Source organism: Aptenodytes patagonicus, chromosome 2 (genome assembly GCF_965638725.1).
Source record: "Aptenodytes patagonicus chromosome 2, bAptPat1.pri.cur, whole genome shotgun sequence".
Taxonomy (NCBI): domain Eukaryota; kingdom Metazoa; phylum Chordata; class Aves; order Sphenisciformes; family Spheniscidae; genus Aptenodytes; species Aptenodytes patagonicus.
In genome coordinates this window covers 97,618,100-97,641,441 of record NC_134950.1, presented here as the reverse complement: position 1 = coordinate 97,641,441, position 23,342 = coordinate 97,618,100, and the positions used below count along the sequence as shown (strand labels likewise).

General features: G+C 43.7%; 1 protein-coding gene across 2 annotated transcripts in view; it reads right to left on the bottom strand.

Moving 5' to 3' along the window:
* Nucleotides 1-17,893: 17,893 nt before the first annotated feature.
* DSP (desmoplakin) overlaps nucleotides 17,894-23,342 on the bottom strand; it is a 42,322-nt gene continuing 36,873 nt past the window's right edge. For both annotated transcript variants that reach the window (XM_076330503.1, XM_076330504.1), the window contains exon 24: nucleotides 17,894-21,797. In XM_076330503.1, the coding sequence (XP_076186618.1) occupies nucleotides 18,603-21,797 (3,195 nt within the window). In that variant the 3' untranslated portion in view covers nucleotides 17,894-18,602. The remainder of the gene's footprint in view (nucleotides 21,798-23,342) is intronic.

Here is a 23,342-nt window from a genome sequence, read left to right as displayed (position 1 = left end):
GAGCAAGCCTCTAACAGCAGATGAAGCATTAGGGGTTTGCAAAAATTTATTACTCATTTGCTTAAAAGATTGAATTTGTTTGAAAATATTAAAGACCTAAGGTGAAAAACTGGTCCCACTGGAATCAGTAGTCAGTTCCCTGTTCTTTTTGTAGAGCCAGAACTTCATCCTAGATCTCCAGGAGGCAAAGCCTCTCTCCTTATAGCTGCAAATCAAAGTACTTCTAATTTCCCTTAATTTACGTAAGATTACAAACAGGCGTGGTTACTCTGATTGGGACCTGCATTTGAATCTGAGTGTAAATTTCAGCTCTAGGGCCACTGCAAATTTAAGTTTGGGAGAAGAGAGGCTTCTTCTAGTCTCTGAATATTTTCCTTTCTTAACTCTTTACAGGCACATTACCTTTTACCAATAGTGATGCGCACTGGGTTGGGGGAAGGATTCATAAATATCAAAGGCAGTAAAATACTAGTAACCTGCAGCCTAGTCACACAACACCCTTAAATATTTCTGGTCTGAAGTCTCAACCCCACTATCCTGTCTCTGTGATGTATGGTGCATTATCATGTTGCAACGATCCATCAGAAGCGCTGATGTATAGTGTCCCAATCCATTACTGATTTATATTCTTTGTCCTTAAGTACAACTCTGGAACCGTTCCTTCACATGGGGCTCATGCAGCATAGTCTGAAGCACATTATGTCCAAGGGAAGTCAGTAGAATTGAAGACTGATCAAATGTTCTCATAATCATGTCTCACCCTGCAGAAATGTTTCCGTGCTCTTCATCCAAGGGATGAAAATGAAGGGCATCTAGATACTGTAGGGAAACTGGAGCAGCTCACATATGAGGAAAGGCTGAGAGAGCTGGGACTGTTCAGCCCAGAGAAGAGAAGGTTCAGGGGAATCTCATCAATTTGTACAAATATCTGAAGACAGAGCCAGGCTCTTTTCAGTCGTGCCCAGAGACAGGACCAGAGGCAGTGGGCACAAACTGGAACATAGGAGGTTCTGTCTGAACATATGGAAAAACTTCTTTACTGTGAGGGTGACCAAGCCCTGGCACAGGTTGCCCAGAGAGGTTGTGGAGTCTCCATCCTTGGAGATACTCAAAACCCCATCCAGACATGGTCCTGGGCAACCACGTCTAGTTGGCCCTGCTTGAGCAGGAGGGTTGGACCAGATGACCTCCAGAGGTTCCTTCCCATCTCAAACATTCTGCGATTCTGTGACCGTAGGGAGGACAACCATGTAGTCGCACCTAGGAATAGTGAATAATACTTATCTCTCAGATGCTTAGAAATGAATTTTTTTTTTTCATCCTCTAACTTTATTCCCACTATAAAAGCCAGGATCTTGCATTTGAACTGCAGCTAACAAAAAGTGATAGGGTCTGTTAATAATATGAAATATATGAAATGCCAAGAATTGCTATAAGAAAACAGAAATTACAAGAAATCAGTGATTGCAGCATGAATTACATTTTTGACACTGCTGCCCATTTCTCCACCCCATGCCCCCACAAGTCACTCTAACACCTGCATTGATTTTTATCTGCACAGCTTTTTATCCAAAATTCCTTCTGTGTTTATGTAGCAAATGCTTTCTTTATCAGATCATAATCCTTATCTTCTGGCTGGTAGTACTAAAAAGGAAAGTCTGGTAGCTTGGCTGAGAACCAAGAACATCCACAACTAACACGTCAGGTATGAGTCTTACACAGCCTCTCAATGAAACACTACAGGATCATTATGGTTTAAGATAGATGCTTTCTTTTCCTACTCATTTCTCTCCCCAACAACCTGCTTTTAGACTAGCCTAATACATGCATATACAAAAAATCATAAGGCATATGGTATGTATGAGTTATTGCAGAGCATATCACCATTGGGCACCAAGTGTTGTATAACTACCTTTTACAGAAGCACTTTCATCCTTTCTCCATCTTTCAGGACTACTTATGGTATCAGAATGTCGGCCTGAAAATGATTTCATCTTATCTGTGATGTCCCTGCTCCAGAGTTACCAGTTAGTACTTGCTTTATAGTTGACAGGTTGACTCAGACCCAGTAAGCTCTGAAAGATCCTCTGGCTACTCAGGAACTACGGTAAATGATCAAAAACCTGAAACACCACATGTAATTACAATCCGTGTAGTTTCAAAACATATACCAGCTGCTGTGTTCTTTTGTTCCCTTCATTAAATATTGTCTTTTTTCATTATCAGATGCCAGGTACGAGGGATTAGGCAAATCGGTTAGCAGGACTTCAATAGCTTTGGTTTTGTGTGGTTCCAAAAAGAGAGACGTTTTACTACACAGTACATGGGTTTGAAACTTCTTACTTGCATAAAAATGACATGAATAACCACTGGGTTTTCTGAAGGAAAAGGTAAAGTTGGTTCTCAGGGTGGGGAAGCCAATATTTTACATTGCTTCATATCTCACCTTTAATACTAAGCTTCGCTTATTTAATTAGTACATAACTGTATCACCCTTGTTTACCTGTCTTGTTCACCTGCAAATTCCTGCCCTATATTTAGATTGCAGTATTTCCCAGTCCAAGAGTATCTTTTGTTAGTTGTTTTGATGAAGCCAAGCAGCGCAGGGCTCTGGTAGTTCATTGACCTTTTCCAAAGTTAGTTTTGATGAGTTCATACTCAGTAAGGAATAACATCTAACCGTGTGTATTGTGATCCTGAGAAATGAAGAAACGATTCAATGTGTCTATTTTTAACTGTCTGAATTCTCCATCACAGGGAGATCCTAGTTTGCCAGGTCCGCAGGGTATATCTAAACCAAAAGAAGAGAGGATACCCAATTAATACCTTGCATTTTTACGTTGCTGGAAGCAGCTAAGTAAGAGTCATTGTAATCACACTGCTCATTCAAAACCCAAAAGTAATAGCTGGTTTTGCATTCCAGGATGGTATTGATAGGAGTGAGGGAGATGGTTGCTCATGTGCTAGAGAGAAGGTATGAAATAACAGCCTAATTACAATTTGCATTTATGAGATCTGATCTTGTTGCTGCATTCATAAGAAACAGAGGTCCAAAAAAAGGAATATTCTCAGTAGTAACATTTCACTGCAAGTAGACATTTAATCATGATACCTTTTGGCAATGTTATCTTTAAGATAAATTTCAGTTCAAACATCAGTGTGTCTTCTCCTTTATGCAAATGACATATTCTTCATGATTACCAGCTCCCACTGATTTAGTGCACTGAGACACATCACTGCTCATGAAGTAGCTAAAACAGTCACTGGGGCCCACCACAGCTCCTAGATATTCTCTTTAGGTGTGGCTTAACAGTCAGCAGAAGCCAATCCTAAATCCACACCATCCCTGAGCAGCTATACCTTTTCCATGCTTTTTTTTTCCTTTCCTTTTTTTTTTTTCTTTTTAAATGCATTGGTTTCCAGCTGCATCTGTTCTCTGCTCAGGCTATATAAGAAAAGTCAGCAAAAGCAGGATGAATGCAGGATTCCCCTTTCAATCACGGCCCACACACATAACAGCATAATTTGCATGTGAAACTACATCCTCAGATAATCTGAGGGAGCACGCAGAATACATTGGCTGAAAAACATCGCTTTGCTCAGAGACGTCAAGTGCCTGAGAGCACTGGCTAAAGCCAGAAACTTTGGCCTGGATTTACAGTAAGAACTTCACAAGAAATTTTATTAGATGTAAACAGACTAAAATAACAAAATATTGTTTTGGGTTTGTATTTTGGACTAGGGTCCTGGAAGAACACTGAGAAAACGATGATCTCCAAGAATTGGTGGACCCAAGGTAATTGGTTGATGGCATCACTGCAGAACTAGACTACCGAATCCAGCTAGGTGTAAATAGAATTAACTTCAAATAGCCTTTTAAAGGAAGAGGAAGAAGCAAAAGTCATCTCAAAAAACAGCTCAAGATGAAGCTGAGGTTTGGCAGGAGGCTTTGTGTAGGCATGTGTATAAAAGGGAACAAGAACTGTCAGTACATCTTACATTGACTGCCCAGATCTTTGGGACATGAAGGTCAATAGGCCAAATCTCCAGCTTCGTTGTTCTCCAGAAAAGAACAGTTGCTTGTATAGGGTTAAGGAGCAAAAGGAAAATAAACCTTTACTGGTGGTACAAACCTGGGAACAAGGAGGAAAAAGGGGAAAAGCTGCATACAAGGGCTTCTCTTGGGTCACTGGGGTTCTTTGGTGATATGGCACGATCTATTGCTTGGACCTGTGTCTTCAGATTAGGGACTTGGCCTGGCAAGGACTGTAAATTGTTTCTGAACATCATTGAGCATGGAAAGAAGCAGACTGAAGTTTCAAGTCAACGTCCAAGGCTAGGAATGTGGGTAATGTATACTGCATTGAAAGGCTTCCTAAAGAAGCAGATTATTCTCCATACAACAGCTCTCTAGGTGTGGCACGCTATCTGCACTGCCCAGCTCTGGCTACTCCAGCCTTTTCCCTAGGGGTGGCTAACCTGAGGTAGTCCTTGCAGTGAGAGGGACACAGATCCCTAGAGGTGCACACAGCAGCACATCCCTATGTCCTATGTTCTGCAGTTTGATGAAGTTTTGAAAGCGCCAGACATCGATTTTGCTAAACTTGGTGTCACTGACTGGCACGTGGCTTCAGATGAATCTAGAGTGAAATGGGGCAAGGAGAGAGGCACTTGAGCCCAATTTGAATTGAACTTGCCCTATTCCTTTATCATATTAAATCTGGTATCTTTTTGAGAACTCATCATGGCACAGAATTTGTAGTGAATTCACAGAGGGCTGGCTGTGAAGGCTAAAGGAGTACAAGCATAATTTAGTGAGGAATAAACAATTGTCTTGGAATAACAGCTCTCCAATCTTCATCCCAGGGCTTTCCTGGTGCTAATGGACCAAGTGTCTACCTGGAGAGATGGTAAGTCTACAGCAGGACAAACCGTGAGTTGTGCCTCTGTCGATGCTGAGAACGGACATCCTGAACATGCAAATCCTTTGTGTGTTCGTAGTCAAATAAGTTCACAGAAATCTTGCAGAACTAAGTCACAGCAGATTTAGGCGCTACAGCCCTACTATATACAGAACTATTATTTGCTCTGGGGTGTGCTCACTCAGGTAGTCATTAATGAAATCAGTAGGATCATTAGCAATGAGGCAGGGCTTATCCCAGTGCTGGTGCTCCCAAGAGGCCCTGACAGGACCTAATACATCCTAGCCTCCCCCACTGTAACAAAAATGCCTTTACAGGGACCAGGTCCCTATTCCTGCTCGCTCATGGAAATACCTTTCCCCAGAATGAGCCCTCCTGACTCCAGCAGGACTGAGCACTCAAGGGCCTAGAAGACTGCAAAAATCAAGCTTTAGGAAGGATTTGGTGACTTCTAGCAGGCTTAGCTGAAAGACTAGCACTACCAAGAGCTGTCTACTCTAAGGTTGCTGTTTCTGCACAAGTAACTTAAGAAGGGCACAAAGCACTTGGGAAATTTCACTTCATCAGCCAAAGGACAGGATTCAAATATACAGCTACATGGTAGAGAGACACACTGTAGCCTCGAGGAGATTTTATTCATTATTGTAAAAATTAAGGAAATTATTACTATACAGGGTGATTAGTCCTGACTGTGGTCTTTGCAAAACAGCCATTCTGAGATTGAAGAGTGATAAAAGCTTATAAAAGATGATTTTCTGATGCTTTTTATTCAAAGGATCAATCTTTTTGATGTCGTACACTGCGTACCACACAAAGTTTCAGGCAACTCAATTACAGCACCATTCCTTTAATTTTGCTTTACCTAAGGTTATACAGGAGGTATGGGAGAGACTGGAGAAGATGAGCGTATTATATCAAACAAGGTCTATTTTGAGTGTGGTCCTATGTCACTGATATCAACGGTGCCAGAAATTTCTACAAAAGCAAATGCAGTTTTTAAAAAGTGATTTTTAGGAATCCATAATGAAAACATTTTATCCTATTTTTTCCTTTTTGGAAATTGCCAGCATCCTTGCTGTGAAACAGCACCTTATTATTACTCATGGAAGGACTTCACTGCAATACTTTGGCTTCACTGCATAGTATTGTGCAGAAAATGCCATTTCCCTGGTTTGCTGAAAGGCTAACAGGATTTTCACTTGGGGGGTGAGCTGGAGAACAGAAAGGAACAAACTGTTCCATACGTTGTTCAGTTGGCCTAAAATCAAAGTTATTCTCTTGTGCCTGAAGATGGCTAACTAAAAGCACGTAAGTGGAACATGATGTGTGAACTTCCAGCTTTGAAGCAGTTCCTGTTCTATGTTGGAAATAATTGTCTAGCAGTATCAAAGCAGATTATTGGAGAGCATTAAATCCACTTAGATATAAAAACAAAACCAAAAAGATCCTCCGCAACACTGAGAAATAGTGAGCAAGATGGGGAGCTTTATTTGGAGTGCTTTGTTATTTCCAGGGTGATGAAGGGCATGTGGAATCTCAGGAGTAGACGGCAGTCCAGGAAAGCATGCGAGTTAGGGTTCACTTCAAAATGCTAATGAAGCCAGTTTTCAGGCACAAAGAGCATACCCTGACAAAGATTTCATTTTTTCCTCAGGGCCCCTTGGGGATCGCAGGGCTAGGGGGCAAGACAGGATCCCTGGGACCAAAAGACAATACAGTGTGGCTAGCGCATGAAATCAGTTTTAGTGCTCACAGTAATTGGGACACAGAATAAAAAGAAACAAAACAATAGCAGAAAGCAGCATCTTCCAGGGCTTTACCTTCCATCAGTACATGACTGACTTTACAGCTAAAAGCCTTGCCAAAATCTAAGGGTGGCTAAAGAACTCCAGATGATTCCTACAGCCTAATTTATTATGATTACACCAAGAGGCTTGCCACGTAATCCAATAATATCCTTGGCTATTGCTGCTGCCTTCTAGCTTCTCCTTTCCTGCTAGTCAGCGTTGCTGTAAAAATGAGCTAGATTTTATCGTTCCTCCAGAACTAAAAAATAAATAAAAGAAGTTTCATAAGCCGTGATGAGTTCAGCTTAGTAACTCTTTTAAGATTCACCTTAACTGCATAGTGAGCTTGGATCAAAGCCTATTACCATTAACTGCCCTTTTCCAGAAGTGAATGATCCCAGATGTTTTCAACTGCCTTGGCAGGAGCTAAGGGTGAGCAAGGTCAAGGATGCAGGAAGACCAGGCTTCATTGTGCTACACAGCACAATCCAATTCTTCAGTGGTGGAGCTTGGGTACCGGTTTTAGGACCCAATGTGGTACAAATACATATGTGGCAGTGCGTGCCTGTCCATGTGCCGGCACAGTAGGAAGCAGCGATTTTTTTTTTTTTTTTTTTTTTTTTTAACTGCTTCAAATGCCATTTCCAGGCTGCTGCAAAGCCTGAGCAGGAAAGACAGCAGTCTGGAGGGAAGCTGGTGGATGGCAGGAGGATGTCATGGTGCTAAGGTCTAACTGCACGATCTCAGGCAAACACACAACTACAATCTTTTTGTGAATGATGTGGATATCCGGGATGCAGCTGGGACTAAGGGAAGCGTCACCTCCCTGCTACAAGCAGAGTCCTACTGATCCCTGGGGCAGATGTGCACGGCACTGTGCAGCAGCAGGTCAACAGAGCGTGATGAGAAATGGTCACCTGAACGTGCTTCCAAGGTTTCCAGCAGGAGGGGAAAGCCTTGTTTGTAGGAGCTGCTTTTGTTTCCAGAGGGAAAAAGGAAAAAGGAAAAGAAGAAAAAAAAAAATGTCTTCTTGAATATTTCTGGAGACCTGTTTACCAAAATTTTGGAAGAGTTCAAGATCCAAGTCTGAATTTTACTTAAAGATACAGATATTTCAAATATTGAAATTGGAGAACTGTAAAGCAGGCAAATCTGTAAAAGAGAAAATCTGCCCCAAAATGACCTCTAGAAGAAAGATAAGCCAGATCTTCCATGGGAAAAATAAAACTTAGAAACCTCTCACTAAGTATATGTAAAAATAACCTAAGTAAGGTAACATATTATTAATGTTAAGTAAAATCAAGCAAATGAGTAACAGCCTCTGTGCACGTTAGTGGAGAAGTCTAGATACAGCCTACCATTTTATATCCTCTAGAACAAGTCTCGGTTCTGATTAATTTAGAACTCTGACATACAACCAGGTGAGCAGAGTGTAACAAGTCTTCTGAGCCACACTCAAGCCATATGCAAATGCTTTCAGACCACAGAAAAGGCAAAATAATTCAACTGCTTTACCAGTCATGAAAGAGGGATTATTTAAGTCAACTTTACTTTTTATTTGTGGAAGACAAGGAACATGCATGACCCCCATTCCACAGCGCCATAGATGTATGGTAACCTGTTACACACTAAACTTACTGTCTCTTAGCTGACCTGGTTTTAATTTGATTTTTCTTTCGTGCTGACTGAGGCTTTGAAAGCACAGCGACACTTCCCACAGCCTCTTCTGCCACTGTTCTAGAGCAAAAAAGGAAGAGAGGTCAATTAAAGTCAGAGCAATTTGATTTATGAAAACCTGCCTAAAATATCTCAAAGACTAATTTCTCTTTTCCATTCAGGGCACTACAGGTGAGGTGGGAGATCCTTGCCCACCTGGTAAGCCAAGCCTCACAGGAATAAAAGGCCAAAAGGTAAAGCCCTACTGTTGACGTTGAATGATCAAAAACATGTGACTTCATCCTACCCAAGAGTAATTTCAGTTTGGGGGTCTTAAGGTGAGACTGGAGATGACAGTCCAAAGGTATGGCTGGTTGTTTGGGGTTTTTTTTTGAAGTAAATCCTTGTAAAACGTGGCCACAGATGAGCTATTGCAGAGCCACTCTACGTTTATGGTGCGTGTGCGCAGGGCTGTGCATTCCCGGCTGATGGAGGACAGGATTTTCAGGAGCATCCCCACGATGGCTGATTTCTCTTGCGACTTTGGTGGTACTTACTGCAAAGGCCTGGAAGAGTCCCGGGCACTCTTGTATTCCCCCAGACCCGACATGCCCAGTGGTGCACGGCATTTCTGTGGGGCAACAGAGCAGCTTTTGGGACAAAAGTGTGCTTGGAGAACAGTCCAGTATCCCCAACTGGCAAATGATGGATCAGGAAGGCAGCTGGGCTGTGCTCTGCCTGTTGGAAGACTCACCCTAGCCCCAAGTCCTTAGATTAGCAGGGGAATTGAGTTATACGGTGCTGGCAGGGAATAAATCTTTCCATCCACAGATCTCAAGCTTAATGCAGCACAAGTAACGCTCACACACGGCTGAGTTTAAAGGCTCATATTTTCTACATCAGGGGAGCAAAAAAATATAATGAATGAGGAAATCTCTCTTTATGGAGAGAAGGTGCAAGGACATTGAGCTGGATTCCCTCTTTTAGAGGGTGATACTGTAGAAAAAGGTGTCAGGGATGCTGGATCAAAGGTAGAACCAATGTTCTTTGAAGTTTAAGTAATTGGTAATTTCTAATCGTGTAAAGACCTCTTTTTTTTTTTTTAAATCATGATGCCTACTACAATGGGTCAGAAGCCTGAAAGGGGGAGGTGGTCAGGGAATAAAATTATTTTCTAGTCCTACTCCCTATGCCATTGCTATAGAAAGCTCTTATCCAGAGACAAATACAGATCCAGTGAGGAGGCCTTTGGAGCTCATGTACAATTCACATACACTTAGTGTATGAGTAATAGCCATGCATTAGTCCCATTCAACCAGGCAACTACAATGCTTGATGGCTCATTCAAAATGGCTGGTGTATCAGACTCCAGTTTTCTCAGCAGGGTGATGGACTTAACACAAGTCAGCCTCAGATTTGACACTAATCAGAGTCTTTGCTGGCAGCCTCTGCAGAGAGGCCAGCAGTGAAGACGATTTCAAAGCTCTGCTGCTCTCTCCAGGCTTTTCTTCAGCTGCTCCACAAGCCAGGGGCAGAGAACAGGGGGGCAGAGAGAGGACTCCCAACTCCCACCTCACACTGCCCAGGTAGGTCAGACATCCTTTCCACAGTCCTCCGGGGACAGCACAGCTACTTGGAGGGGCTCTCACACTGCCTAAGACTCTGTGGTCTGGCTGCACGGGGAGTAAAGCTGAGACTGTGAATGAGTAGAGAAGGAGTTAGAGCAGTATGAAATGGGGCGCCTATGAGATCTGCAGCTGGAAAGGTGACCGCCACAGTACTGGTTCGGTAAAAGACAGGGAATACTCACCGCAACGACAGTACCTCTGCACTGTTGATCTACCCATCACTATTTATTATTTGCAGTCTTTGAAGGAAAGGGGATTAGTTGGGACACACCTCACCCACACATGGTGTCCACACCAGGACACTGTAGAAAAAGGCTTTTTATTAGACCAATATCATAGTTGCGTGAGGGAAGGGGGAACTGGCTATTGCTGCCTTGTACTTGCTCATGGCTGCTCAAGTGCAAGGAATGATGAATAACCAGTGGCAAATGCTGGCAAGCAGCTATCCTTCTTGTTTGCGCTGACTTTTGGTAACCATGTGTCCTGGTTTTGGCAGGGATAGAGTTAATTCCCTTCCTAGTAGCTGGTACAGTGCTGTGTTTTGGATTTAGGGTGAGAACAATGTTGATAACACACCGATGTTTTCGTTGTTGCTAAGCAGTGCTTACACTAGTCAAAGACTTTTCAGCTTCTCATGCTCTACTGACTGAGAAGGCTGGGGGTGCACAAGAAGCTGGGAGGGGACACAGCTGGGACAGCTGACCCCAACTGACCAAAGGGACATTCCATACCATGTGACGTCATGCTCAGTATATAAAGCTGGGGGAAGAAGAAGGAAGGGGGGACGTTCAGAGTGATGGCGTTTGTCTTCCCAAGTAACCGTTACGCGTGATGGAGCCCTGCTTTCCTGGAGATGGCTGAACACCTGCCTGCCGATGGGAAGGAGTGAATGGTTTCCTTGTTTTGCTTTGCTTGCGTGCGCGGCTTTTGCTTTACCTATTAAACTGTCTTTATCTCAAGCCATGAGTTTTCTCACTTTTACCCTTCCGATTCTCTCCCCCATCCCACCAGGGGGGAGTGAGTGAGCGGCTGTGTGGGGCTTAGTTACCAGCTGAGGTTAAACCACGACATACAGTCTTGCCCAAATCAGGTGCGATAGCACATGGCTTCAGTGACTGTTCTCCACATACAGTGGGTCAAACTGAGCGATACCCAGACTAACCCATGAGCTATATCTCACACATTCAAACTGATTTATTAGGAACTCCTTTGGGGGACATTCAGCTAGAATCAACAGTATTTTGGTCATGTTTAAGCCTATGTTTTCCTCCTAGGGTCCAGGTGTATGGACTTTGTCAGAGCATGGTCAAAGTTCAGATAGCCAAGTATGCAGCTGGTAACCAATACACGTGTGCCAGTGCCTGTCCCCCTACCAAAGTGACACTAACTAGTCCCCTGGGGCCTCCCAGGATGGCAGGGCCACCTGAGAAAGAGGTAAGAGCTGTGCCAGCACAGTGCAGCATAGACCAAAACTCAGTCCTGACTCCAGTGATAGTTCAGTCACAGGGACCAGAGCTCAACCCAGAACAGCAATAGTCTGTGCTGACTCCCCACAAACTATCGTGGCCTATTACAACATAACATAGCAAGTACTCTCACTTCCACATCACACACAGCAGGTCAGTGTCCAGTGTACTCTTGTGGAACTGCATATTGGATGTGACTGGAGTTCACATGTACCACCTTGGAGAGCCAGCAGTAAGAGGAGGTGGCAACCACTAGAGAAGAGTTTGCACCCTGTCTTCAAACGTTCCCTGCCATGAGTTCGCAATGGGTCTAGCATGTTCCTTATCTGGAAGCTCTAGAGTCTCCATTTCTTTCAGGTTGTTATTAAAATTCCCAGGCTATTTACCAAACTTATGTTCCTTTTCCAGGTTAAGTAAAGGTGGCCTGTCCACCTAAATAAGGCTGGTGATTGGTGTCTGTGGGAAAGATGACACATCATGATACTGAGTCCCTTGTCATCCCTACGTACTATCAGGCCTCTCCCACCTCTCTCCTTCACCCCTCATGGGGGTCGGGCTCCCGCTTTAGGGGGAAAAAAAAAAAAGGAAAAATCAGTTTATTTACAGTCAATTAAGATTTTACAATAGTTCTTGCTTGACTCGCGAATATAGGTACAATGTCCACAGATGTAAATAGAGGCCTTTTGAAAGACAACAGGCAACCTTCTCTTGCTGGGAACTTGAGAGTCCCAATTCAGCTAGCCGTCCATAATTGCCTTCATACCACTTCCCATGTGCACCTATAGGAAATCCCATGAATTTTATACTACTGGCATTTGTCACTTCCTGGACTTGTTCCTTTAGATGTTGATATTTCCTAACTTTCTCAGCCACTGCACCAGCAAGTGACGACTGTTTACTCTCATATCTAACAGTTATGTCCACCACAAAGGCCTGACCTCCCTTGGCAAATATCAGGTCAGGTTTATATAATTCATTTTGATGATCTTCTTTTAAAAGCAGCTCCTGAAATATTACCCATTTTTCTTTTTAGCTTCCTCTGCCAATAGTTCACATAACTGGTTGTGTCTCTTTATCCTAGCATCTGGAACCTCAGGACAATACCCAGTAATACGTGAGCACGTCTCACTCTCTGCTTGACAATGCCGACAGTTCTTCATTTGTGTATCCTGCCTACATCTTGCCAAAAATTCTCTCATGGGGTAAACATTAGCTCCGAGTTCTAACACCGCGATGAGCTTTCTGTGAGGAATGCCCCTATCATATTCAATCCAGTTGTTACTAATTTTATCCTTTTCAAAGTTGATAATCCCACGGCCCTGGGACAGCAATTTGGTCCAATTCAAAAATTCCTGCTTTCTCCAGTCACAGTGCCTCGGAAAGATGACCTTCGGAGGGGATCTCCCATCCCGAGACTGATTCCTCATCACCCACAACTTCTGAGATCACCATGACTGCTCTGGGGTCCCAAATAGATGGAATTTTCTCTTTATCACCACCTGCTGCAAGCAATAGTTTTTCAAACTCTTTATACCTTCTGGCCAGATGACTGATCTTATGGTGTCATCCGACGACTGAGCAATTCAGTGCAGCCTATGGACCTGCACACTAGGAATTAGTCCAGAAAGTCTGGTAATACCCACCCCTCTATCCCGAGTGCTGGCATACAGGATGGCATCACAGGCACATGCAGGTAAATAGGCGTAACCAATCCTTGACGGCTGCTCGAATTGCCAAATCAAGGTTTTGTAGGTATGTAGCTTTCACATCGGTTTGGTCTGTTAAGTACATCAGTCATGGGATAGTACATCCCTTCAAGACGTCCACTTTCTGAAACAGCTTCAATGGAGCCTGCCCAATCCGCTTTAACCATTCATTCAGTTTTTCTAGTAGTTCTGGCTTAGATATTCCAACCCATGGGTCTATACATAGGTATACCCGCCTGGGTATAGTAGTTTTATATAGTATAGTTTTTCAGAACTACCCAGATCAGTTATATCGAGGGTGTGCCATTTATTGTCCATGCTGGACAATCATTGATCATGTACAATGTAGGATGGATGTAAAAGGCATGGTGCTTCTCTTGTGTTTTGAGGCCTGTCAGATTGCAAAAGACCTCTAAAATGTCAATATTTTTCTGCATTCTGTCCCAGGATTCACTTAATAGAACCAAGTCATCTGCAAAGGCAAAGGTTGTTATATTTGTCGAACAGTGTTGGAACCCACGCCCTTCCTCCTCCAACTTGCACAGCAGAGGGTCCACAGATAAGTTGAATAATATTGGAGACATTGGATCGGAAGCTCTAATAGCAACCTGAAAGAAATGGAGGCTCTAAAGTTCCCAGGCTATAGATAAGTGTATTCCTCCTACTCCTCTCCCTCCTCCTCCCCCCCAATTATTTGCCGAGTTATTTGCCCCAATTATACCGAGTAAGCAATGAGGACCCCCTAGTCCATTTGCATGAGGAGGGTGCAGCATTTAAGAGAAGGCATCCCCAGTGCTTCGCTGCTCAATTCCCATTGACATCCTAATCCTCACCATTTGCTCATGATACTGATCTTCTCTGAAGCACGTGCTAGATTCAGATCCTCCTCAAATTTTATACTAGTATATTTTCACCACTTCTCATGGAGTCACTCCTGGTCAGAGCAGCATGAGCAGATGACTTTGCGGTGGACGGTGAGGAGTCAACTCTTTCAGCCTATTTTCCCTTTCAGGGTCTCCTGGATATCCTGTGGCTGCCCGAGATAGGCAGCCAGGAGAAACACATCCCCCCCAGACACAGTGGCCACCCTGGGCATCCAACACTCCCTGGTTCACCAGGTGCACCTGGACTGTGTGAAGCAAAGGAGTGTGTTACGTACATCCCCAGCCTGCCAACAGAACAGGAATCTACAGAGGGATCAGCAACTTAAATATCTGATGTATTAACAGATGGATGTTCAGCTCTCCTAACGGAGCCTCCCACTGGATTAACTCTACCATAAAATATTTTGCTCATGAACTACTAAAGTGGAAACTGGCTCTGAGGGAAAAATGAATGGAACCCAAATATTGCTTTTTTATTATTATTATATGATGCAGTTATATATGTAGCAACTGTGAGGACAAAAAAAAAAGAAAAAGTTAACCTCAAATCACAGGTGCATAATCATTAAACACCAGGCGAACAAACACAGGTCAGAAAGAAGTGGAGAGCCTACGCACAGCCTGCCTTGAGGGGCCTAGGAATTGGTCTCAAGTTGTTTGGGTATGTAAAAAAAGTGTTTTCAAGTATAGCATTATTCTGAGACAGTTACACATGACAAGTAAATTCTGCTCATCTAAGAACAGCCTAAGTTCACAGAAACTTCAGCAAAGTAAATGACTCTTCCAGATTTATATTACAAAATTGTATAGAAATTGGAACAAATCCTAAAAACAAAAAAAACACCACAAAACCCAAGAACAACCAAAACCCACCCTCTGTGTTACTTATAATTTAATAATAATTCAGACAATTTTACACTAAGTCACATAGTTGCTATTCTGTAAATCTCCCCACCCCTCTTTCATATTCATAAGGCTAGACTATTAATTAACCATGGCATGTGCACATTTCCAAAGAGCATAAGACAGACAAACTTCTGGCTTGAGCGCTGCTGTGTTGTGCAAACCATATGGTACCTTACATACTTTGGGTCCTAAGCAGCAGTCATTTCCCAGCCTCAAGCTGAAGGACAGCAAATTCACAACATCAAGACCATTAACTCCATCAATAAAAGTCTCAGAAATAAATTCCCATCCTGTTCAGAGCAAAGCCCAATTTTCTAGGGAGTTGACCCTGCTGATGACTGAAGCCTCCCCAGCCATAGCAGCTGAGTCAGCACACTGGGCAACCATTTGCCCTTGAACAGGGTGAGCATCACCTACCCCAAGGCACGGGGAAGAAGCAGGAGACAGCAAATTCAGAGGACTGACTGCAAACCACATGGCTGCTGATGGGTACACCCAGCCCAGCACTCCTCCTGCGTGGGGAAGTGCTCACAGCCACAGGCTGGGCCAACAAGTTTATTCTGGCTTTTCAGTACTAAGGAATTACTGTCTCAGCAGCAGAGATCATCCAAAGTTGCCAGTCTTGCTTTTAAAAAAATGTATGAAAAAGGTTAATTTCACATTTGGTGCAAAAGAGCTACAGAGCCTATGAACAGCCTGCCCCAAATCCACAGCAGCACCCCCACCACATCACATCATAACAAACCACAGCCGGCCTGCTCTTCAAACCCCAGGCATGGCTCTCCTATCTCACAGACACCAGGCACTGCTGCAAAACCACTCTCCTCGGCTCCACAACGCCCTGCCCCCTCTGGATCCACTCACCTGCCACGTCTCTCTCTGCTGGCTAACCTCCGCACAGCAACTGCCAAACTTCAGCTCTGGAGGTTCTTCCTTAAGCTCCTTCCTCAGCACCTTTTTACAGTGGAGGAAAACTCTTCACTTACCTCTTCAGCACCCCGTGCTATCAGTATCCTGCCCCACCTGCTGCCTACTCTGGCTCAGCTGCTACTCAGGCCTGGGCACCCGGGTCTCCTGCACCAAACACCTCTGGCCGTATAAGGCCACAGATGACTAATGCCATACTAGCATCTGCTGCTGGAGGGTGTGCGAGGAGAAAGCAGTGTTGTTATCATTTCTGGGAGATGGTCTTATGTTTAGGCCACCACAATAGGACAGAAGGTAGATCCAGCAGTAGAAAAGGTACTATGTAAAGATGGAGCTTTAAAAAACCTAACAGAGATGCCAGGAATGTCTTGTGCAAAACATAAGCCCAGTCCTGTGGCAATTCTGCCATGAATAGTGCACAGGATTCCCCAGCCCATGCAAACTGCAGGGGTGCATGCACCCAATAGCAGGCTTTTCTTTGGTAATGACCAATTTTACTTTTACTGTAGAGCCCATGAACCTCCTAGCCAGTTAAAACTTCAGAAACAGCTTGGGATTAAATAAAGCAGTGACCTTTTTATAGGGCTGTTTCTCCTTAGCAGTCAGGCAGAAAGCTGTTCAGACACTGGATCTTCCTCTACAGCACATGAACATAATGAACTTCAGCTGTAGAGAGAAACCTCCAGAGCTGTGGTGTTTCCTAGATGGGATACACTTTCTCACCTACTTTCTATAGAGGTCTCTACCACCGACTTGTACCAGCCCATTTAATCTCTTAGTCCAATAACCGGTGACACTTCATATATGGCAGAGATTTTATACACAGCTCTCATCTTCAGAAAAAACTGGAAATGCTTTTCAGGCTAGAAGGTACGCCTTAGCCAGAGACAGCAGTATCGAAACTCATGCTATGCCTTACTGCAGAAAAGGAACATGCTACAAAAATTAGGCAGCATCATTAACAGTGATTAGCATTTGTGCCTATCAGCTTCTTCCTTCTATCCGTAGCAATGGATAAAATTCAGACAGGTGGAGTTCCTGCACGGCACGTGGCTAAAAGCAGGTACGTGCTTCAGGCAACGCTTTCAACTACTTACAGGAAGAATTTATTTCAGGTACTGGGAAATTATACTAACAGTTTTGTCATTAAAGCTCTGTACTAGCAGTTGTCTAAAACCATACTAAATCCTGTTAAGTGATCACCTGGCTAAGAACATAGTGCCTACCCAGAGGTATCTGCACTGTGTGGCAAATGGGAGAGGGCAGGACAGTCTCGATGTATACAAATAATTTTCTGGTCTGGCTGAAGAACATTCATGGCAGCTGAAGTGGTTTCAAAGCACGTTGTGTCCTCTGATCCTGTGGTCACGTAGTCCTGCTCTGGTTTCTCAGCTCAGGAGCTTTCTCAGCTCAGATAAAAGGAGTCAGCAGGCTGCCAACAGCCTACGTAGAACTGACAACAGCAAGGCATCATCCAAACACTGATACACTCTTGCTATTTTCTCAGCCTAGGCCTTCAGGAGCCAGCAGAAGAGGTGGGAGGACATTACAGGAGGTGATTGTTCAGATTTTGAAAGATCCTCCTGGGCCACCATACCAGTCGGCTAAGCTCCATCACTCTATCTTTGTTCTGCTCGTTGTCCAAAGTTACACGGATGTGTAAGGGAGAATCTGACTCCATTCCTTGTAGCTGCAGAGACAATGGGCTGGATCACGAGCAGAAGAAATACGCTTCTGGTCATCATCAAGTCTATAACCAACTGCAGAAACAGGCTTTCTGCTTCTAGGGGCAGAGTTTCCATTACTGGTGCTATCTTCATTTTCCTACTGAAAATACAGGATCAGAAATCCACATTCATAAAAATGATGGATCAGCATCATGAAAAATAATGTGCCTGTACACTATTTTTATGACAAAGCTAGTATTTGCTACTTTTTAAAATGGTTCTTTCTCTAATCCGTACCTCCAAGAATGTCCATAGCTAAATTTAATAAGCACACAACAAATACATTAAAACTTCAAAAGTTTATTGCCCAGAATAGCTCACTTGGTGCAGTTAGAGGGGGTTTTTTTCATTACATGGAAATCAAGCAAAACAGTAGAAAATATATATGGGTAACAGTAAAACAAAAGCCCAGCCTAATAATAGCCCTTTATATCCACCAAGTTATACTTAAGAAAATGGCTAGCCAAACATAGAGAAGTAGAGCATGTGGAAGACAGAGCTTTTCATGTTATAGTATAGATTCTAAACCAATATTAAAGGTATTTTCTGTCCATATTGTTAATATTTTTTTCTTCATAATAGCAAATTGAAAAAGGTCTATGTGGAAAAAAATTAACTACTGCAAGACTTTCAAACCTCAGTTATCAGCTTATGGGCTGACAGAGATAACAGGAGAAGGCACGTGACAGAGTATTTAAAATATACAGAGACCAATTAAAATCCGAACACTAAAAGGAAATGGGAACTGAAACTCAAAACTCACAAATATGACTTTTTGCATCCCCTAATCTATATTCCATAAATTTGCATTAAAGCATTTTACAGCTTTTTCAGAAGAGAAGTTGAACGCACCTAGAAAAGACTTAAGGGGCTTGCTTTGGGTTGCTTTGTTATTGTGGGGTTTTTTGTTTGTTTTTGTTTGTTTGTTTAAGGAAAGGGGATATAGAATAATATAAACGATATTAAAATGCAGACACATTCCCTCACTTGTTATTAGCGCCCAATAGACCCACTGCTGAAGGTTGAGTATGAGTAAGAATATGAAGAGCTTGCTGATGCATCAAAGCTTCCCCTCCTAGACCCACTGCGTGAGCCTGAACGTGAGCCAGAGCGAGAGCCAGAGCGTGATCCGGGTGCTGAGGAGACATTGTAGGGACTGGATATGCCTTTAGATGAAACCGAGGCTGCTTCCAAGAGTTTAAGCCCGGTGATGTCTTCCACCATTGACCGATTCATTGCATCTTTGTAGGATATTTTCAGCTTGGTCTTGGGGCAGGTCAGAATTTTGGGATAGCTGTTAGTGTCTTGCAATTTCTGGGCAGCGCGACCATCAATCAATCCATTCCTAATGGCTTCTTCAGTACTTATTCTTCCACGCACTTCTGGGTCCACGAGACCTCCAGTGAGGTACTGGAATTCAAGGAACCGCTGCCCAGCCTCGTAAGGCAACCATTTTTCCTTCACTGCTTCAGCTGCTGACATCCTCTTGCGTCCACCCTTTATGCCTTCGAACCCTATGAAGGCCTTCTGAGCTGGTTTGAGCCGTGTGGCCATATCCTGATCAATGATGCCTTGACTGGCGGCTTCCTGAAGCGAAAGCCTCTGGCCTGTGGTAGGGCATATTACGCCCCCTGTGCAGGCCTGGGCTTCAAGTAACCGTTGCCCGGTGATGCTATCCACAATGCCCCGTTGTATGGCTTCTGAAATGGAGATTTTCTCCAAGTTTTCTGTGTCAAATATGGCTGCAATGGGACTGCACTCTTCTGGGGTCTCTGAGGAAGAACCGCTCCTGATCAGCGAGGAAGAACTCCTGACACTCAGCACTGTGGGAGACCGAGTCACCGACTCATGCCGAAACACCTCATCAGTGCCATTACGGCAGGAAATCATGTCTGCAAACTGCGTCAGGCTTAAACTGCCAGAACGGTACTGGTCAAAAAACTTCCTCTCAACCAGACCTTTATCAATAGCGTCCTGGATGTCATACTGGCTACCTGTTTTTCTGTCAACAAGGACTACTCTGCTGCTACCATCTGATCCTGTAATAGTTATTTCTTCCCACTCACACTCCTGTTCAGCTAGTTCTGTATAGGTGTCATAATCTATCAGGCCTTTGCTGTATGCCTCCTGCACGGACATTTCCCTGTTTGTTTCTGGATCTACAATGACAACCCGGCGCTTCCTAAGGGTGTTCTTCTGCGAGGTGTGCACCACCTTCTTCTTCTCTCTCAGGGGTAGAAGGCAGAGCCCTGTTGCTTCATCCTTTATGCATCTTTCTTTCAGCTGCAAGTAGGTCAAGTTCTCCTCTGTGTTGGGATCAAAGAACCCTTTGGTGTCGTCACTTGGATCACTAAGGATCTGGTTGAGCTCTTCATTGAAGTAGCCACGCTTGTAGGCCGTCTCTACTGGCAAGCGGTAGCTCTCTTTGGGGTCAATGATTCCTCCGGTAGCAATCTGGGCCTCCAGCAAACGAATGCCATGGCCTCTCTCTATAAGCTCTTTGTTCATTGCTTGAAACAGGGAAATGATGTTTCCAGTTTCTGGGTCTTTGTACCCAGTGACAGCTCTTTCAGCAGAGAGAAGTTTCTCTTTAAATTCAATTCCAACAAGGCCTCTTTTGTAAGCTTCCTCAACAGGCAGCCTTACATTGCTGACAGGATCCACTATGAACCCTGTGGCTGCCTGGGCTTCTAGGAGTTCAAGGGCTGTCCCCGGTCTAACCAAACCTATTTTCATAGCCTGGTAAATGCCAAGTTTCTCTTTAGTAGCCTCATTGTAGATACCCGCAATACAGCTAGAGCCCTGAAGGAAATCAATAATTCTCTCACTCACTTCTTCCACTGTAATTGCACCTCTTTCCAAGTCGTTCCTTGTTGATTCCTTAATAATTCCAGCCTCGAGCAGTGCATCGGCTGAGACAGGCTGCCTGATCCCTTGGAATGACATGCTCCTCTTCTGCACTGGGAGGAGGAGCAGACCAGTGTGTGGTTCAATCCTACATTTTTCCTTCAGCTGCATGTAAGTGACTGCCTTTTTGGTGGTGGGATCAATGAAGTTCTTTGTAGTGCCTTGGCAGTTGTTTAGGATCCTGTACAGGTCTTTGTCAATCAACCCACGGGATAAAGCTATATCTTTGGGTAGGAAAACGCTGTTGACAGGATCAACAATCCCTCCTACAGCCAGCTGGGCTTCAAGAAGACGAATCCCGGTTTCTCTGTCAACCAAGTTTTTCTTGATGGCTTCAGATACTGGCACAGTTTTGCCCGAGAAAGGATCTTTAAATCCTGTAATAGCCTTTTCTGCTGTATAGATTTGTTCTCTGTCATCAAAGTCGATCAGATCTCTGGCGATAGCACTGTCCACCGTTAACATCTCATTTCGGTGTGGGTCTATCACGCCTCCTGTTGCTGCCTGGGCTTCTAAGAGCAGGACTGCATTTTCTGCTGTAAGCAGCTGATTCCGTTTGGCCTCAACAAAGGAGTACTTCTGTCTGGGCGAAAGAGACACCCCTGCAATAGCACCTGCCCCTTTGAGGTAGGGTTCAATGTCAGCCGTGACTTCTTCCACTGACCTCTGCCCCTTCAGCAGTTTATCCAGTGTGAGTTTGTCTATCAGTTGACACTCATACAGCTGCATTGCTGTGATCTTCTTCCGCAGCCCACTGAACAGCAACTTGGAGGCATCAATACAAAAGTCTTCCTCGGTCTGTGTAGATCTGTGGGACCCATATGGGCGTTGCTTGAGTTTCTCAATCTCTCTTTGCAGCCTGAGACGCTCGGACTCCAACTCTGACTGGTTTTTGACAGCGGTCTCTTCCAGTCGGCACCGGTATCTCTCCTCGATCCGTTTGATCTCCATCTGCAGCCTTTCAATCTCACTCCTCAGGGTGTTCTTCTCCCTCTCGCTCTTCTCTCTCTCACACTGGATCTTCCTTATGGATTCCTCTGTCCGGGAGTGCTGGCTCTTCCACTGATTGAGGTCATTCAGGATTTGTTGCTTCTCACTTTCCAGGCGTTGCTTCAAACGAGACTCTGATTCCAGGGTAACTTTCAAACGGTTCAGCTCCTCTTCTAGTCTCTGCAGCCTGGCTTTATCTTGCTCCAAAGCACTCATTTTTATCAGCAAGGTTTCTCTTTCTTGCATAATGTGACTATACTGATTTTTGGATTCTTGAATCCTGTTGGATGCCTACAATTTCAAAGAAGAAATAAATGAAGAGAGGACGGTTAGAGTTTATGCTGGTTAGAGTTATGTTCTCCACTTACAATGCTCTTCAGCCTGTCATTTAACCTGCAGCAAGCTGCCACTGGAAAACATTTTAGTCGCAGCAGTGCCTTACCTAAGACCATGGATACACATAAACCAGTGAAGGTACATTGTCCTTTCACTGACAGTGTCTCTAGTACCACCAGAGACTCCATTCTGTTACCCATAGCCTTGATTTTCTGCTGATTTAGTTAGCTCTTTATTACGTTTTAATACTTCTCATAGTACACCTACACATACACAGAGCATTCAAGACTCATAAAGAGTCTGATGCTCAGCAGATGTACCCCAGCATAGTCCTACTAACCTGGGTGCATTTGTATCCCCTAAGGACTGGATCTATACATGGATAAAAAGGAAATATATGACTCAATTTTCACTTTCCTATTAGTTTCACATGTTACTCCAAACAGTTTTACCTGTGTTGCTTTACATTTTAATTCACTTAATGTCTTCATATATGTATACACATACACAAACACCTATAAGCATGCACATTTGTATGCAGTCCATATTAAATGGATACAAGTTTATATATTTGTAATACATGCACGCATATATATATATATATGCACGGATGTCAGATAATCCTAAATGTTAGTATTTTTGAAAAATCAGTATTAAGATTTTTAAAAGAAAGAAAAACTGAATAAAGGAAAAAATAGCTGAGAAAGGATGGAAATGAGAAAAGAAGTATAAAGGGCAAGTATAGGAAAAAGCAAAGAAACATTTGTATATATTTAAACAGTAGCTCTTTGGACGAGAAACCAGGCAGAAGAATGAAATATGAAAAACTGTTTTCTCTAATTTGTTTATGCTGTCGCCTCAAGTTTAAGAAATAAGGGCCAATAGTAAAATTTGCAAATGCCCTTAGGAACATAAATCCCCGAAAGAGTCAATGAAATGTAGGCTTTAAGTACCTTAGGTACAGCTGACAACATCATCTTTAATTCTCACTTGTAGTCAACCCCTTACCCAGCTAAGCAGCACTTTGACAGCTTGTTGGTTCTGGGGTTTTTAGCTGGTGTAGTTTGTGATACCACTCAGGTCAGCCTCAAAGGACTGCTTTAACCCCTCCTGGCTGAAACAGCCTGGGGAAGCACACAGCCAGCAGGGTACAGCTAAAGCACAGTGGTACTCCATGTACTCTCATCTTCTCCTAGGATGGTTTGGTGGAGACTGGCAGACCCAGGTTTTCTCCTGGGGCAAGGGCTGAGGGCTAGGCTCAGCTAGACGACAAGACAGCTTATGGCTCCCTAGCACAGCTCCCAGGGAGTAAAGAGGCTAAGAAAGTGGCCAAATCCTGCCATTTTTGTTTAAAAATGAACCAGGGGAAGGGCCATAAAGGGGATATTAGTCACAAGTACAGTGAACTTAAACAGTGAAATGTGATTTAAGTTGATTCAAACGGACACTGCAATTAATTATATATCTGAGAGACAGTAAAGCCGGGATCAAAATATGTGT